General features: G+C 50.7%; 5 protein-coding genes and 2 non-coding genes across 7 annotated transcripts; 3 read left to right on the forward strand and 4 right to left on the reverse strand.

The window, feature by feature from the left end:
* Nucleotides 1–3,214: 3,214 nt before the first annotated feature.
* On the reverse strand, nucleotides 3,215–3,857 carry N0V96_009474 (uncharacterized protein; the record flags this gene model as incomplete). Its single annotated transcript, XM_065758652.1, has 4 exons — nucleotides 3,215–3,237; nucleotides 3,330–3,421; nucleotides 3,493–3,568; nucleotides 3,644–3,857. 4 exons carry the CDS (start codon nucleotides 3,855–3,857, stop codon nucleotides 3,215–3,217), a joined length of 405 nt encoding a protein of 134 aa, XP_065612717.1.
* Nucleotides 3,858–5,761: 1,904 nt separating this feature from the next.
* N0V96_009475 lies at nucleotides 5,762–5,848 on the reverse strand. The gene has a single exon. It is a non-coding gene; the product is annotated as a tRNA-Gly (tRNA).
* A 331-nt stretch (nucleotides 5,849–6,179) lies between these two features.
* Nucleotides 6,180–6,572, reverse strand: N0V96_009476 (uncharacterized protein; the record flags this gene model as incomplete). Its single annotated transcript, XM_053198325.2, has 1 exon — nucleotides 6,180–6,572. One exon carries the CDS (start codon nucleotides 6,570–6,572, stop codon nucleotides 6,180–6,182), a length of 393 nt encoding a protein of 130 aa, XP_053044218.2.
* A 1,478-nt stretch (nucleotides 6,573–8,050) lies between these two features.
* On the forward strand, nucleotides 8,051–9,706 carry N0V96_009477 (uncharacterized protein; the record flags this gene model as incomplete). The annotated part of the gene is made up of 2 exons (XM_053198324.2): nucleotides 8,051–8,591; nucleotides 8,646–9,706. The coding sequence occupies 2 exons, from the start codon at nucleotides 8,051–8,053 to the stop codon at nucleotides 9,704–9,706; spliced, it is 1,602 nt and encodes a 533-aa protein (XP_053044217.1).
* Nucleotides 9,707–10,270: 564 nt separating this feature from the next.
* Nucleotides 10,271–10,352, reverse strand: N0V96_009478. Its single transcript has one exon. It is a non-coding gene; the product is annotated as a tRNA-Leu (tRNA).
* A 1,359-nt stretch (nucleotides 10,353–11,711) lies between these two features.
* N0V96_009479 (uncharacterized protein) lies at nucleotides 11,712–12,752 on the forward strand (the record flags this gene model as incomplete). Its single annotated transcript, XM_053198323.1, has 1 exon — nucleotides 11,712–12,752. One exon carries the CDS (start codon nucleotides 11,712–11,714, stop codon nucleotides 12,750–12,752), a length of 1,041 nt encoding a protein of 346 aa, XP_053044216.1.
* A 1,105-nt stretch (nucleotides 12,753–13,857) lies between these two features.
* Nucleotides 13,858–15,294, forward strand: N0V96_009480 (uncharacterized protein; the record flags this gene model as incomplete). Its single annotated transcript, XM_053198322.1, has 1 exon — nucleotides 13,858–15,294. One exon carries the CDS (start codon nucleotides 13,858–13,860, stop codon nucleotides 15,292–15,294), a length of 1,437 nt encoding a protein of 478 aa, XP_053044215.1.
* Between the last annotated feature and the right edge of the window lie 203 nt (nucleotides 15,295–15,497).

Here is a 15,497-nt window from a genome sequence, read left to right on the forward strand (position 1 = left end):
GTCTGCAAAGTCCGTCATGTCTGTGATGTATTGGACCGGGAGGGCGGCGGTGGCGCCTAGGCCGAGGAGTGTCGTGACGACGAAAAGATTAGGTAGGCGCATTGTGACAATCTTTCAAAAGAGTGGCATAGGTTGAAGTTTTACGATTAGACGGTCAATGATGAGGTGGGAAGGCGGTCGAAGGGCGATTTAAGGACTCCCCGGGCGGCGATCCGGGTTATCAATATTTGGTCACATTTCCGGGGTAGACTTTGAGCCACGAAGTCTCTGGGAGAAACTCTTGCATCACACAATCAAGACCTTGGTAGCTTTCGTCTCGGTGGTCTTCTCTGCCTGTTGATCAAATGCGATGATAGTTGACGTCTGCATAGTGTGACGCGAGACGTCCACCAACTGCAGATGTGGATGGTTTAGATGAGATTAGGTGGTTTTCAACGCTAGATATTAGATGGGCCCGGCAAGCGCCAGATGGTAATTGATGCAGTGGTCGTGTCAAAAGGCTATTTACCTAAAGACCAGGGTAATCACTATGCTCTGACTTCCACTCAACTGCTGTTCCCCAAAGGTTCATGTCGACGCCGGCTGGGATCTTCTACCTGAGCACGATAACTCGAATTCGAACTTACAGTGTGCTAAAGTCTTGCTCCACATACCCGACTTGGAAGGTTTGCAGGGGACTTTGGGGGGTTGATTGGATTTCAGTTGGTGTTGGGCCGTGCCTAAACGAAGCCCCGGCAGCGGCAGATGGCGACCGGAGGGATGCTGATCCCTCCAGTCCAGATGCAGCAGGCTTCCCCGTGGAGAATGTAAGTACATATCCAAACGAATTATGGTTCATCTTAGACACTAAAGCTTGAATGGCGAGCCTACTCTATCAATGGCAAACTTATCTAGTAGACAGCCGGGCGGCATGAGGACGTACTGCACTCGGAATGAGCGAAGTTTGACATACTACAGCCGGTCAGTCTATGCGATGGTGGGGGTGATCATGACCCGTTGGTGCATTACTACACCGGATGGAGAAGTTGTAGGCGCTCAGAAGGTTAAGATTTAGATCTATACTACTCCGTACTCCAATCTTTGGTTACTCCATACATAGGTACTCCGTACTTCGTATGAGAAATGAGATTCTGCCCAGTCGTGATTCGCACACCCTGTCACCTGCCCGTTGCACAAATCCTGTTCCCACCTAATGTCAAAGCTGTGGCAACTATGAATAGCTGTCCCTGGTCGTTTAGGGGCTGGCTGCAATTGTTGACCATTTCACCTCTTTCAGCTTCCAAATAATAAGCAATTGGCTGAAAAACGCATAGAGAAATTTCCAATAGGCTGGGATAATCACCAAAGTCAATTGTTGAGTGAGTTCAACCGAAAGTGTGACGCGTGACATCATGCACTTCTGGAGTTCTCAAGGGTGCGACGCGTCTCCCTTGTAGGAGTGGAGGCGCACAGAACGCGTCGATCATTTAGCCTTCTCAGAGGCCCAAGTCACATCTGCTGCAAACCTCTTCACGCCCCAAGTTTGTAAATTGGCGGTGAATTCCGTCCAACTTTGCACACTTTGGAAACATTTCTAAACGCTGGAGCAGTACAATTGTGCCTCGGCGTGGAACTTCGTCCCGCGGTCGCGGTCGCGGTCGCGGCCGCGGTGGGAAAGCCACAGAAGGGGCCGCGAAGCGGAAGCGGGACCCGGATGATGCGGAGAAGCTAGACGGCATCCAGAAGCAGCGGAAGACAAAGAACAAAGACAGCATGGTGGAGGGCCGCGAATGGACGAAACAGTATTACCAAGGCGTCAGCGTACTTGATCCCAGTCTGAAGGGTTTGGGATGTGGCTTTTGCAACTTTAGTGTCCCCGAGTCCCCTTCTCGTCGCCATTCACATGCGATGGTAGTATCGAGGTCATGTCTGGCAGTGAGGGGCCCGGTGACGGGTCGATACGTCTCTGTGGACCCAAGGACTACTTTGACAAAAGCTAGGATGGTATTTGGGATGCAATCTTTTTGATTCCATTCAAACACGTCGGTACGTAAAGCTGATTTCAAGCGAGGTCTTCTTTCTCACTGTAGCTACAGGGCAAGTCGTTTTGCTTCCTAATGCAGCCAAGCAACCTTCAAAGGAAGCGGCATACGAGGTCGTTATCATACCGACTGGGGCAACAGGCGCGTCTTCGATCAAACGGGAGTATCCGAAGATCATATCATTCATTTGGCCTGAGAAGAAGGCAGATAAGGAACTTGGTGGCGTTCTTGTAAAGGACGAAAAGGGTACATATGTCGATGTTCTCAAGAAAGTGTTCAATGAGAAGCTCGGAGCCTTTGACAAGTCAGTGATTGACATAACAGAGAACACTGACGCGAAACTCACCGGAGTGAAATGTGTTCTTTCACCGCCAATGGGCTCGAACATTGAATCCAATAACGGCGGTACGGTCAACAAATCTTTCCTCGACGATTGTGAAAGTCAGCGTAATTACTGTCGGTGATGCTGACAGCCACAGGTTCCGTTCACTTTCTGGACGAAGGAGTTCTCTTCATTTCTGAGCTCCACAGGATCTTTCTCTCATTCAAGTCACTCGATCGTGTCATGCTTATTCTCGCTAAAGATAGCAAGGGCAAAGTTGTGGGCCTCGACGTGGTCTGCAACGCATCAGAACCGTTTTACGAGGACAAAGAAGAGAGCAGTGGAACGACTATGATCAAATTTGGGCAAGTTGATGATGCTCTCTTGAAAGATTTGAAGGGGTACATGGAGATGAACGATTTGCAGGTCATGGTGTGTGAGCAGTCGTTCTATGACTATAAAAATGGCAAGTCGATGACCGGGTTCATGCCTATGATGGGGGCCTGAACCTATGGCCTCAGACCGACCCTAAGCTTGACTGGTGTAAACATTACCTAGCTCAACACGGGGTTGTCTGAGGGTGGGTTGTAGCAATCACACGGCCAGAGATTCGTGAACGGCTTAGCAGACAATGTTCTAGATGACTTCGTATGAATATTAAACCCATCCTACGGCATATATGTTATCCCTCATCCCTATATGCCATTCAAACTCTCTACCGTGAGAAAAGAATACTGCGGTAACTGCAATGCGTCATGGATTCATATTGTGCTGCAACTCGACACCCGGCAAACTTAGTGCCATCTTTCGTTCGCCTGAAAGTGGCCGTACTTATGGATCGTCGATTTTGGATAAGTTGGGAAACACAGACTTAGAAGCACCGGTAGGAGCTCACTAGCAGTGAAGGCAGTGAGTTAGCAACGTGGCTGAACGTGTTTCTTTCTAGTATTGAGTGGAAGTTTCAGAAAGCATGCACAGGTACGTACTCTTGTCGTTGAAGTTCCAGTTGGAATCGGCGAGGTTGTAGATGCCAGGGTTGACAATGTTGACGATGGAGGCTCCTGTGCATCCAGCGTGTCTGTGCATGTGTTAGTGGAACCAGACATTCAGAATAGATAGAAGGCATGTACAATGTTAGGAAAGACTTACTCCCAGATAGTGCAAGAAGTTCCCGCATCGGGGCCAAGTGACGAAACAACATCGTTAAAGCCGTTGCCCAAGTCATCTAGATAGAGTCTGGTTTCAGCAAAGTACTATATATCGATCACCGAGATCGCACTTTAGATAAGGCTCCGCTTACAGCATTGACCAGTGTTCGACTCCAAGTTCTGGCAGCGGCCGGAGAAGTTGGCGTCGGAGCAGATGTACAAGTGCGTAATAGCCTGTACGGTGTCTCCCTTTGGGTTGTCAACGCTGTCGACGGGGATGTTGACGGGTCCCTTGTCTTCGTCTCGGGGGATCACGCCGGCGAAGGCGGCGCTAATCAGGGTGACGATGGTGATGATGGACTGCATTTTGGCTTTTTCAATGTTGAAGATGTGATAGAGCTTAATGAGGATGAGATGTAAATCGGAAGATCAGCGGACTATGGTGGCTGTGAACTATGAAGGAGTCAAGAGAAACGGGCGTGGCACGAAGAGATTAATATACCTCCCAAGATCTTATCTTCACCAGCTTTCCTTAGACGTTACCTCATCGGGACCAATATCATGTGAGTGGTCTCAGAAGTTCAATCTTGAGCTTAAACCGACTATTCCGAAGTTATGTCTTCAATCTGGACGGAAATTCCAATATCGACGCTGACTTGCATCTCATGTCTTGGCCAGCTTCCCTTCTGGACTCCGGCTACAACGCCCGCGCTGACTTGCATCCAATATTCGGAGTCGCGCATGGTCCATATTTCAAGTTACCAAGTTGTTTCTTGGTATGTCAGTATAGCCTGCTTACGGTTTTGTAGCACCTGCCACCTGAAGGTGGACTCTGGCGGTTGGCCCGTTGTTGTCTTGTGAGAAATCCTGCGTACCTAGTCGCCTGAGGCCTCGCTAGAGACTTACCGTTTTGAAGATTTATGCTAACAGAAACACTCGCGGAGAAGGTGATGACTATGTGCGATTTGTGTTCAGATCAACAGATTTCAGACTATCCAAGACCATTGATCTACCACAAATTGGCGCTCAGGGCAACATACTGGCTATGCCAGTGGCTACTGTCATGTTTCCGAGCTAGATTGTAGAGCTTGCAGTCACGCAACTTCGTGTAGACCCAAATGAATTTAGGCAGGTACTTATGTTGTTTAACACTATTCCTTGAGTCTGAGCAAGCTCTCAAGATACTGGCCGTCCTTCGAATTTTGTCCAGTCCGTAGGCTGAGGTGACAAATGTAAAGAACGGACAGGTCCATGGCCCAAAGCAAGACGCACGGCTTGCATGACAATGCAACTGGATTGGCGATGCCTATCTCGGCCTCGGAAAAGGTCATCAGAACAAGCCTCTGGAGAAGGAGTTGATTACGATTGGCCACCTAGTAGGATATCGAGCTGAATGTTATGCCAAAAAAGGGACGACACTGTAACATTGATTCACATAAGCAATCAGCTATCTCAACACGTGTGATGACAACATGAAATTTTCTCTTATCCCCTCTCGCTCATGCATGGCGAGAATGACGGCTGATATGCGCTGTGACCCTCACTTCTTCGGGAAGGTCGGTCTACCCGTGCCGCATGCAACTCAAATACCCGGCACGGGCTAATGAGCACCAGATCCGAAGTACAATGCCACAGACGGGCGGAAGTCCCCGGATACAAGCTCACATATTTACTCATTCGGCCACATCTCGGGTTATTGGTGTGCCCCGTGTATGCATCCAGATTATTGGAGCCGGCCGAGGGGCAAAGGCAGACTCGAAATAGCAAACATCACGACCTGGAAGCCTGATTCTGTCCCAGCCTGCTTCTCTCACCTGCAGAGTTGTATAAATTCGGCTACCTACCGCAAGTCGTTTCTGTCAAAGTCCTGCATTCAGATATAATACTCAATTTGGCTCAGTCTTTTGAGCGATTCGGAATGACTCAAAGGGCAAGTACATAGAGACAGATCCAGATACTTGTGTGAGCCATGTGTTGTTGGCCTAGCTCCAAGAAAGAATGATGGAAATATTCTTCACTTCTAACAGTTAGGCTCTAAAGTGTACTCACAAGGACCTGTGTTTCCAAGACTGACCTTCTTCACATCTCTATGACCGCGAAACTCTTATACGTGATGGTATGCATCAAAAGGTGTCAGGCGGATGCACGTAGTCAGTTATGCTTATATACAACCTAGGATGTCCATGTGGACAATCTGGTAGGGTCCGTAAACAGCTCATCAACAGACTCAAAGATGCAGAGAAAAAGCAAAAGGATAGTCATCCGCGTGATGCATCCGCCGGTAATCGAAACCGGGTCCCTTGCTAACCAGGTGTTAGAATGGAAGGCAAGGATGATAACCACTACACTACAGATGCGGATGTTGGCGTTCGGGAAACACCGGGATTGATGCCGGGTGGACGCAAAAGGCCAGATATGTAGCTAGCTAGTCCCACATCCGCGTCTTTGTCGTAGGATCCACAACACGCGAGCTTTGGCTTGTTGAGGCGGGCGATGGAGCGGAGCTCGTTACACAACAGAGGGACTGGGCACCCATGAGTTCTTCATATGAAGCGATATCACACTCGATCAACTCTAGAACGTGTTTGAAAGGACTGGCTATCAATTGATCAAGATTCTTTGATTCGTGGGGTTCCAGTCAAGTATGACTGCTCATCAGTCGGTCCATGTTCTCCTTGGCTCGTTTTCCTACTCCGAGTCAGGCTCATCCGCCAAGTCAACCTGGAAAACACCCTTCGAGAACCTCACAACCAAGGCCCTCGCTTCCGTCTCCGGGTCCTCGACATTCCATCGCTCCTTGTCTGTTTCCCATGTAAACTTGGTTATCCGACGGCTCTTGCCATCATCTCCCGCAGGCTCGACCGTTATCTTGCCCAAAGTGTATCCAGTCCAACTCCGGGCAAAGACGACACTCTCCTCGCCCTCCTTCTCGAGATGGAGAATAACCCAGCGGTCGTCCATGTCCTGCGGTGTGAATCCCTTCTTCATGCGCTCCCACCCATCCGCGGGGATGATGCGCGCCTCGTCCCAGCTGGACGAGGCCGGCTTCGCGGGCTCCCACTTTGTGTTGTCGTCGCTCATTGTTTTGGTAGATTTCTCGGTGGTGCGGGGTTGTACAGTGCAAATCTGTCGGATGTCGCACGCAAGGATAGATTGGGATTTGATGAATCGGTTTAGGCTGAAAACACGACCAAGCTGGGCAATTGGATGCTTGCTCCGAGTCTGTACGACCTCAGATATATGTAGTTTGGATTGGCGAAGCTGCTGCCTGTTCGTTTTTGAGTTCCCCCTCCTCGTTGCCTGCTGATATTGACGCTTATCCCCAAGTTCTCTTACGAGATGACTCAGACGAGGCATTCTTGTCAGCCTCACCCAGCTTTTCTGCATCTTGCCGTCACAATTGGCCAACGCCTACAAAGCTAGAAAAATTGTTCTATTGCTCAGTATCGATGGACAGAGTGATGACGGCCTATCTCCGAGTTATGAAGCGCGACCAAAGACAAGTTCAAGCTGACTGTAGATCTTCCTGGAAGCAGCTTGTTTTTGCGCACCCCGACGATTCAGGGGGCACTGGCGCGGTTTTAGTCATCAATTACTCGGTTCATCCATAGCCCATACGTCGTCAGGAGACTGAGTCCATGGGCTTTTGGCAATGTATTCTGTCCAATTTGGGACTTCCCAGATCATCGTCCGGGCATGCCTTCCAACGGCCAACTCTTCGGCTTCTTGTCAGCATCGGATCCGACGATTGTGGGGTCGACGTCGAAGGCGCAATTCTGCAGACTTCAGCAGCGCCGTAGACTTGGCGAGAAAAACGCCTTTACTTGACGAGGCTTGATGCGTGTTCCAGAAGAGGGACAACTCCAAGAGCTTTTGCCACGGCGAATCCCCTTCTGGTTCTGGACAATGGCCATAGCTCCAGGAGCACTAGGCAGGGGGCTTTCAAAGACGAATCCTTCTCGTCCCGAATGACCGGGACTAACGGCAACCTCAGAATGTCTCAGTAAGGCCCTCTCTTTGGTTCCCGAAAACCTGGGTTCTCTAGCGGCGACATCCAAGCGTCCAGACCTTTCCCAGCACGGCCTTTCCACAGACCATGAGAAAGGACAGGAAATGGTTCCTTATTGCATCGATGCTGCCTCGACTCACTTATGGCCTGAGACAGGCACAGCTACCATGCCAAATGCGGGCGACGTCGTCCGGAAACGGGCCGCTGTGATCTAGCCAGTCTCTAGTAATCAGCACCGCCTGCGATGGCGTTAGGTCTGGTCAAAGCGCTCGAGCAGTTTAGCTCGGTAGGCCACGCGAGAGGTGTTAGTTGTCGCCTCGCCGCACAAAGGGTCGATAGTGTCTTGGTGGCGTTAGAGATATCGTCCATCGGTAGCCCCGCGGTCACAATGAAGGGCCCGAAGAGTTGGATGGCATTATGAATGAGTAGAGCAAGACATAAAACCAGACGAGAATACCATGGCAAATGTTTACAATGACCAAGAGCATTGACTCCAATTCAATCCTTCTCTACTATCCAAGGTCTTCACGAACCGGTTTTCCTATTCAAGATGGGTATCTCTTCATTGACCACGTTTCTTTTCTCATCCACATTCTTTCTCCAAGCCCTTGCCGCGCCTGCCAATGCCGGTCCAACGGTCACGATCGCTTCCGGCGTCGTGATTGGCACCACGGCCCAACCCGCATCAGCAACCGGAACCGCCAATGCCTACATGGGAATTCCATTCGCCAAGTCTCCCCCGGAACGGTTCTCTCCTCCCCAGGCCGCGGATGCATGGTCTTCTCCACTGTCGGCTCAAGCTTTTAAGCCAGCATGTATCCAACAGTTCCTCGAGCAAGGCAACGCCCGAACGTTGCAAAAGGCCTATTTCGGAAACCCAGCTGGGCCACTTACAGAGGAGAGCGAGGACTGCTTGTACCTCAACGTCTTCACTCCTACGGGTGCAACATCTACCAGCAAGAAGGCTGTGATGTTTTGGCTCTTCCCTGGTAATCTTCAGTTCGGCACTGCCAGTTTGCCCATCTACGACGGAAGCTCTCTTGCCGTCTCCCAAGATGTCGTGGTGGTTACGATCAACTACCGCACCAACAGTAAGGGCTCTTCACTCATAGCCAGTCAACAACCCTGCTAACCAGCTTCTGTAGTCTTTGGCTTTTCCAACTCCCCTGAAATTGCAACCGGATCTCAGAACTCTGGATACCTTGACCAGCGTTTCGCTCTTCAATGGGTGCAGAGCAACATCGCTCAGTTCGGCGGCGACCCCTCGCGCGTCACCATCTTCGGAGAGTCTGCCGGCGGTGAATCCGTCAAGCAGCTTCTCGCAAACCCGCCCAGCCCTCTGCCCTTCTCGGCTGCCATCATGGAGTCACAGCAGTCCCTCCTTCTGGGTTCCGGCTCCGACAGCTACTCCAAGGTCCTGAAGAACTTCAACTGCGCCGACATTAAATGCCTTCGTCAGGTGTCAGCCACAGATATCAAGGCATACATTGAAGCACAGGCCCTTGTCTTCCCTCCTGTCAACGGTGACGGTACATCCATCAACGATGTCCGCAATAGCATCTCTTCCAAGAAGTGGCCCAAGATTCCCGTCATCATGGGTACCACCCTCAACGAGGCTCGTGTTTTTCTCGCCGTTGAGGGCATGAATGACGGAGCCTCAGCCTTGAGCTCGGCCCTCTCCCAAATCGGCGTCACTTCCTCTATCACGAAGGCCGCTATCACGACCTCCTACGCCGCAAAAGCCCTCAACGACCCCTACGTCGTCGCTGACAGGATCATCACCGACGCCATCTTCACTTGCACGACATCCACCCTGGCAAGCTACCTCGCCGTCAACGGCTACACTGCCTACCGCTACCGCTACGATCCGGTCTTCGCCTCTACCAGCATCTTCGCCAACCCGGGCTCATACCACACGAGCGAGATCCCCTCCGTCTTTGGCACATATCCCGCCTATAGCAAGTGGGGTTCCGCAACTGCGCAACAGACGAAGCTCAGCTCTTACATGCAGGGCGTCTGGGGCGGCTTTGCCAAGAACCCCAGTGGCGGTGTCGGATGGCCCAAGATTGGAAGCGCTCTTGGATTTGAGCTGGGACTCTTGGGCTCTGGATCATCGAGTGGTGTGACGGTGTCGGCGACGCTTGCGGCGGATTACCCCTGCGCTCTGTACGCGCCCCTCACGGAGGCCCTTGGCTTTTCTTACTAGTTTTCTTGAATTTTATTTGGAGTTGGGAGTTTAAAAAGGTTCAAAGGATGAATAAAGGCAGTCTATTCCCGGTGTCGCGTTGACAAAAGAACTAAGAGAGGACCCAACAATGGTTCTAGATTCGATATTTGTAAATAAATTTCCAAAGGCCTTGCCATCACTTAGTTCATTTGTCTACCAAAACAATTTACAACCGACTACAACCAACTTTGAACATGTTGACTTTGCTGATAACTATGTCTAACTCACGGTGTTCTTTTCCTTGGCCACCATATATCAATGTTCTTCATACTCTCTTGACGACCGACTTGACTGACTTTCCCGGCACCAATCAGGGGCTAATCAAGAACCGGAAGGGGGCCTTTTGAGAGTCGCACCTCGGAATTTAGCTGTCAATAGGATAAATGTTCTCGCATCAAGCGATTCCCCAACTTCTCCGAGCCGCCCCGCGACTCGGCACCTGTCTAAGCACATCAAACCTTACCAACTGGCACCACTCACAACCAATTTCCACAAAAAAAAATTAACATCAAGACCAAATCTACCGAGATCTGGGCAAAAACATGACAAGAGTGGGATTCGAACCCACGCCAATTACTTGACTAGCACCTGAAGCTAGCGCCTTAGACCGCTCGGCCATCTTGCCTGTGATTGGATAGATTCTCTGAGCTGGCTTAGGCTCCATAGTTCGCGTTACGACAACCGCAGAATTGCAAGTTGAGGGCATAGCAGTGAAGCGTTGCGAAATGCCAGTGTAGGCCCCCAACAAACCTTTAATTCGAGATGGAATTAACCAGGCGCAGAGTGCGGTGTCAAATGTGGCTCTGTTCGGGCCTTCGGGGAAAGCCTCATGTGGTCTCCGCCGTACATGGTTGCCTTGAAACTGTTTCTATCTTGCTTGAGCCCGCCTCGTGTCTTCGAACGGTAATTTTAAAAACATGAGTAATAAGCGAGTGTTGGAAACAAAAGCATTTTGGTCGTCATCATAAGTTAAGCAGACCCTTGGCAGGTCCTGCGCTGAAAGTAGGGGCTATTTCACAGCTTTCTTCTCCTCCGGGATGTTTGCCAAGCTACCACAGGTGCGAGAATACGAAAATGTCGTTTGACTCAGCTCCTTATCTTTTAAGCCTCTATGCGTGACAATTGTAAAGTGGCGAGTGTCCCAGATCATCGGCCTTCAAAGACCGGCTGGTGGTTCTATTCGGCGCAAGTCAGTTTCGAAACAATCGAAATTTCGAGGCCAAGTAACTGTAAAGGTGTGTTATTCAGGGCCCCGGAGTTTCTACAGAGCCCCTTTGTTCGGCTGATGTTGACTTGAGTTGTTACAAATATCAGGAATTTCATCCTAAGCAGAACATCAAAACGGGCTTCAGCAATAGACTGGAGTCTCTTAGATGTCGTGCTTGATCGAGTTTGAGATTGATCCAGGCTTGCCTCCCATGGTCATTGAGTTTCTTCTGGTTACCATGACAATTAGAGTGAACTAGCCCGCATGTTCCAGAAACCCCATTAACATCAGGATATGCGAAGGATGGCTCCCGTATAAGGATAGGCCAATTTTAATAATCGAAGATCGACTAGCCAGTTGCTCATGCTCATAGCCACGACGTCACCCTCCACCACCGTTGAATTTTTTGGCCGTTGAATTTTTTGGCCGTGCCGAAACAGTGTTTGCTGTAATAAACCAACATCTGCCTTGAAGGACTATTCCCTCATTTTCGCTGTTCATTCCCAAAACCTTTCTGCTTGCACAAAATCATCGACTTTGTGTCACTTGCCCATTGTGACATGCCTATTACCAACAAAAAGGCAGTGCCACCAAGTCACTTCATAACAAACGACATTCAGATAGGACAAGACTTTGTTCAGCTCAAAGACTTGCAATGATGATGCAGTATTTAACAAGCTCGAAGCTGCCAACTTCGTAAACTTGGCTGCTCAACTCATATCACCCTACAAACCAATCACACAACTGACTATTTTCAGTGCTCCCAATCGCATCTCAATGGCTCAGTCATATTTCGAAAGCAACATTGCCACCGCCGCCCTGAAGGATCAGCTCAGAGCGGTGCAGGCAAAAAACGCCCCGAACAAGCCTGAATGGGCTAGTTCTCAACAGAATGAGCAGCCAGTCTCGACCAAAGGACCTCGACCGCTGCGCCTTGTTGAGAAGTACAACAAAGAAAAAGACGACTCTTCGACCAATCACAACACCCCAGACACCAGTACCATAAGCGCTCAGAAGACCGAGATTACCGCCGAAAGCCCTCACTGCAGCGGCGCCATCCAGGACGACTTGCCGATTCAGATGGTGGACGCCGAGCATGGACAACAGCTCCCGGAGAATTCTTATCGGCAGAACTCAGAGCACCTCCATGTCCACGAGAGCGCGAGTACTGATCATGTAACTGACCAAGGTAGGCAGCTAGCCGAGAATGGAGAACTACCGCCAATCAAGACATTCTGGGAAAAGGTCGAGTCTGCGCTGTACCTCTACCAGTTGCGAACCCATGGCGACAAGGAGGAGCATCCCTTCTACCGCGCTAGGGCCAAGGCTTTCTCTATGCACAAAGCAGTTGGCATTCTCGCCGCCTTTTCAGTGAGTCTGTTCTTTTCAGTCGGAATATTTCTTGCCAGAGATAATGTTCAACCTCCTCTGAATCTCCCCTTTATGTTCACTTGGATCGCTATCAGCGGCATTGTAGTCCTCTGGGCCATAGTGGCTATCATCCTGATTCAGTGCTCTAAAGGAGGGCTCAAGCACGACTTGGAGGTCGCTAGACTGGGGGACGCTTTCAATGCCACCACTTCTGGGGACGCTGGTTCAGAAGGATGCTTCGTGAACGGTGAGCGCTATGAGGGCCAGCAGCCTCCCAAACTGGACTCCATCACAGATGAAGCTCATACGCAGGCAAACGGCCGAGAAGCCCCGGAGGCTTCTGGTTCTGGTACGCACCCAAGTCTTGATGTCATCCGTGAGTCGAAAGGTAACTGGGCTAACAACACAAAAGAGGAGTTATCTAAGTTGTCGGTAACATCAGAGTAAGAGCGTGCTTGGAGCAGCGATCTAGGTTGGCAGGGTGAGTGCAAGATAGAATTTGCTAGAAGAATGAATATACAATTGGCATATGAATGTTTCCTCTATTCATCCCATGTTGCGATGAATACTCGAGAGATCCGGAAAAACTGGTCACCGACATTTGCTTCGAAGCCCCCCAGATCACCTTGATATTCAGGCATGGTCGCAAGTGTGCCAGAAACCCTAACTTTCTATGGGACTATAAACACTAGTGAACTTTACCTGTATTTTTCAACGACGGGCAGGCGCGTTCGGGCTGTTATTGGAGTTCTATTCAGGAAGGAGCATTCTTGGCAACGACTTACATCCTTAGACGGCGTCGAGACCGAATGGACTGCAGAAGTCAGACCACGCAAGTTCCGAAGAGCTTGAGTCATCAATTGCCGGATGTTTCTGTACGGCCCGAGGTCATTTCCCCAGATTATTGATCACCCCGTTGCTGCAGATATTTTGCACACTTTCTTGCCTGACCACGTGTCTGGGAGATGATGTGCATCATAAAGTTTGAACGGATCGATTTGAGGTTGACCAAATGCGGAAAACCTATCGGAGACATGAAAATAAACATTGAATTGGGTTACCGTAACTAAGATGCTGGAATGGTGGATGATTGCTGATGGCAACTCAGCATTCCTGTGGTGGTTTGACCTTGAGTCAATGTGGTGCAGGATTTAACCACGGGCATCTCTTTCTTGTCTGCTCCTTTTCCTGACGATAACTTCACCTTCTTCATTTGTGGAAGTCTCCCGGTCTTTCCTTCCCTCTGGGAAAAAAAAACTTGCTCACCGTGGACCCGTGGTGTTGTGGGTGCCTGGAAGCGGACGCGTCTTCAACTTTTGAACCGCGTTAACCTTTTCACCCAGAACAACATGGAATAATATTCTCCTTCTCACAAAGCCAGTACTCTCTTTTTCCCCATCGCCAAACGGCTTTTCCTTTTGTTTGTCACACTTCTCGGCTATCCATTCTCTTCCACAACATCATCTTTGTCATTCATTCCCGGTCACACTCTTTTTTCTGAATACCCTCATCTGGGAGAATCACCACAAAGCATTCACATCCACGAGCAAGAATGTCGCTGCCGCCGCAGGCCTCGTTCAGCTCTGCCACGACTGCGGTTGCCAGTCGTGGAGCGGCGTACCCTTCTGTGGAGGAATTCACCTCCTTCAAGCTGCCAACCAAGCCGAGAATCATCAAGACTCTCACTAGCGATGACGTCTCAGACCTTTCCGACGAGCCGGATAATACGCCTCGCCCTGCGATGAATCCCTCGACGCCCATTCCTCCTTCTCCCATGTCTTCTGAGGAGTCTGATCGGGTCATCGACCTCAATTACACTCCGCCCACCGTCCGAGGCAAGAGCATGATCTTGCCCCAACACCCTCTCAGCGGCAAAGCCAAATCTCCTCGCTGGCCCTTCCAGAACGCAACCCCCCGCACCTCGACAATGGTGCCCATTGTCCGAAGCTTCACTGGAAATTCCAGCCGATTTGACCACCATCCTAGAGATGACTGCAACCCAGTGGTTGAAATCAGTGTCACCGAGTCCCTGGACGAGTTCCAGATCAACCATCCCAACGGTCGCTTGCTCGCGTCTCACCCTCATGGCCTCTCTGTTCACGAGGCTGGACGCAACCTGACCGGTCGCAACTTGGCCAACATTCCTACCCTAGTCGAGAAGCCCGGAAAAGATGCTCAGTCGAGCAAGGCCATTCCTTCCAAGCACCGACAGAAACCCTTCAAAGTCTTGTACCGCCGTTGCCAGAGCTCCCAGCTCCTCAACCTTCAGCTACTCCGACGTCGCCAGGACAAGCGAAAGAAGGATTTCGAGACCGACACCACTTGGTACCAGCGCATCAGTCTTGACGACAAGATCTACATCGGGTCCACCGTCCTCACTCTCTTCTTCGTCACCCAGACGGTTGTCTCCATCACTGTCAGTATGACTATGGTAGCTTCCCAGATGAGCATCCCTTACTTCGTCGTTGTCTGGGTCATGGTGAGCCTCATCGTCATGATCTTCACTGTCGTTATGAGCCTTCGAATGCGCTCTTTCCGCAAGAAGACCAATGCTCTCATTGACGATGAAAAACGAATTCGCTCGACTACCTTCCCCAAGCTCTCTCATGAGGGTCATCTACACCTGCCTGCTGACGCTGCAGAGATCGCTCATCGCCGTCAGATTGCCGCTGCGCTTGCGAACGAGCAAGCCCATGCAGGTAGCTCGGCTGAAGAGTCCGCAAAGAGTTCCGATGGAACCGTTGTCGACCAGGTCACCCAGCCGCCCGCCGTATTCGACCCTTTCGCCCCGGCTTTGCCCCGCGACACCAGCAGCGTCTACCTCTCAGCCAGCGGCACCTCTTCCCAGGGAACCCAGGATTCCAACGACACAGCTTGGCAGAACATTGACCCTGTGGCAGTCGGAAACTCCCGCACCAGCTCCATGACGGCCGTCGTCCCTGCGGCTCCTGCCAACCTCCCGGCGAGCAACCAGGGATCGAGCTGCTAGGATCGGTGCGAGTTCCGGATGCAGCCTTACGGCAGAATTCCCATAATGAAATATATTTGAGGAGCCACTCTTCGGTGTTTTGGGAGTCCCTATTAGGGAAAGGACATGGGTTGTTTGACACGGGAGTCTGGATGGAACTTGGAACGGCGATTGATTTGTGAAGATACCCCCTTCCGCGCGGCGATGGAAACGGTTTCGGTTTA

The sequence above is a fragment of the Colletotrichum fioriniae genome (genome assembly GCF_027942845.1).
Source record: "Colletotrichum fioriniae strain IMI 355084 chromosome Unknown scaffold_12, whole genome shotgun sequence".
Classification (NCBI taxonomy): domain Eukaryota; kingdom Fungi; phylum Ascomycota; class Sordariomycetes; order Glomerellales; family Glomerellaceae; genus Colletotrichum; species Colletotrichum fioriniae.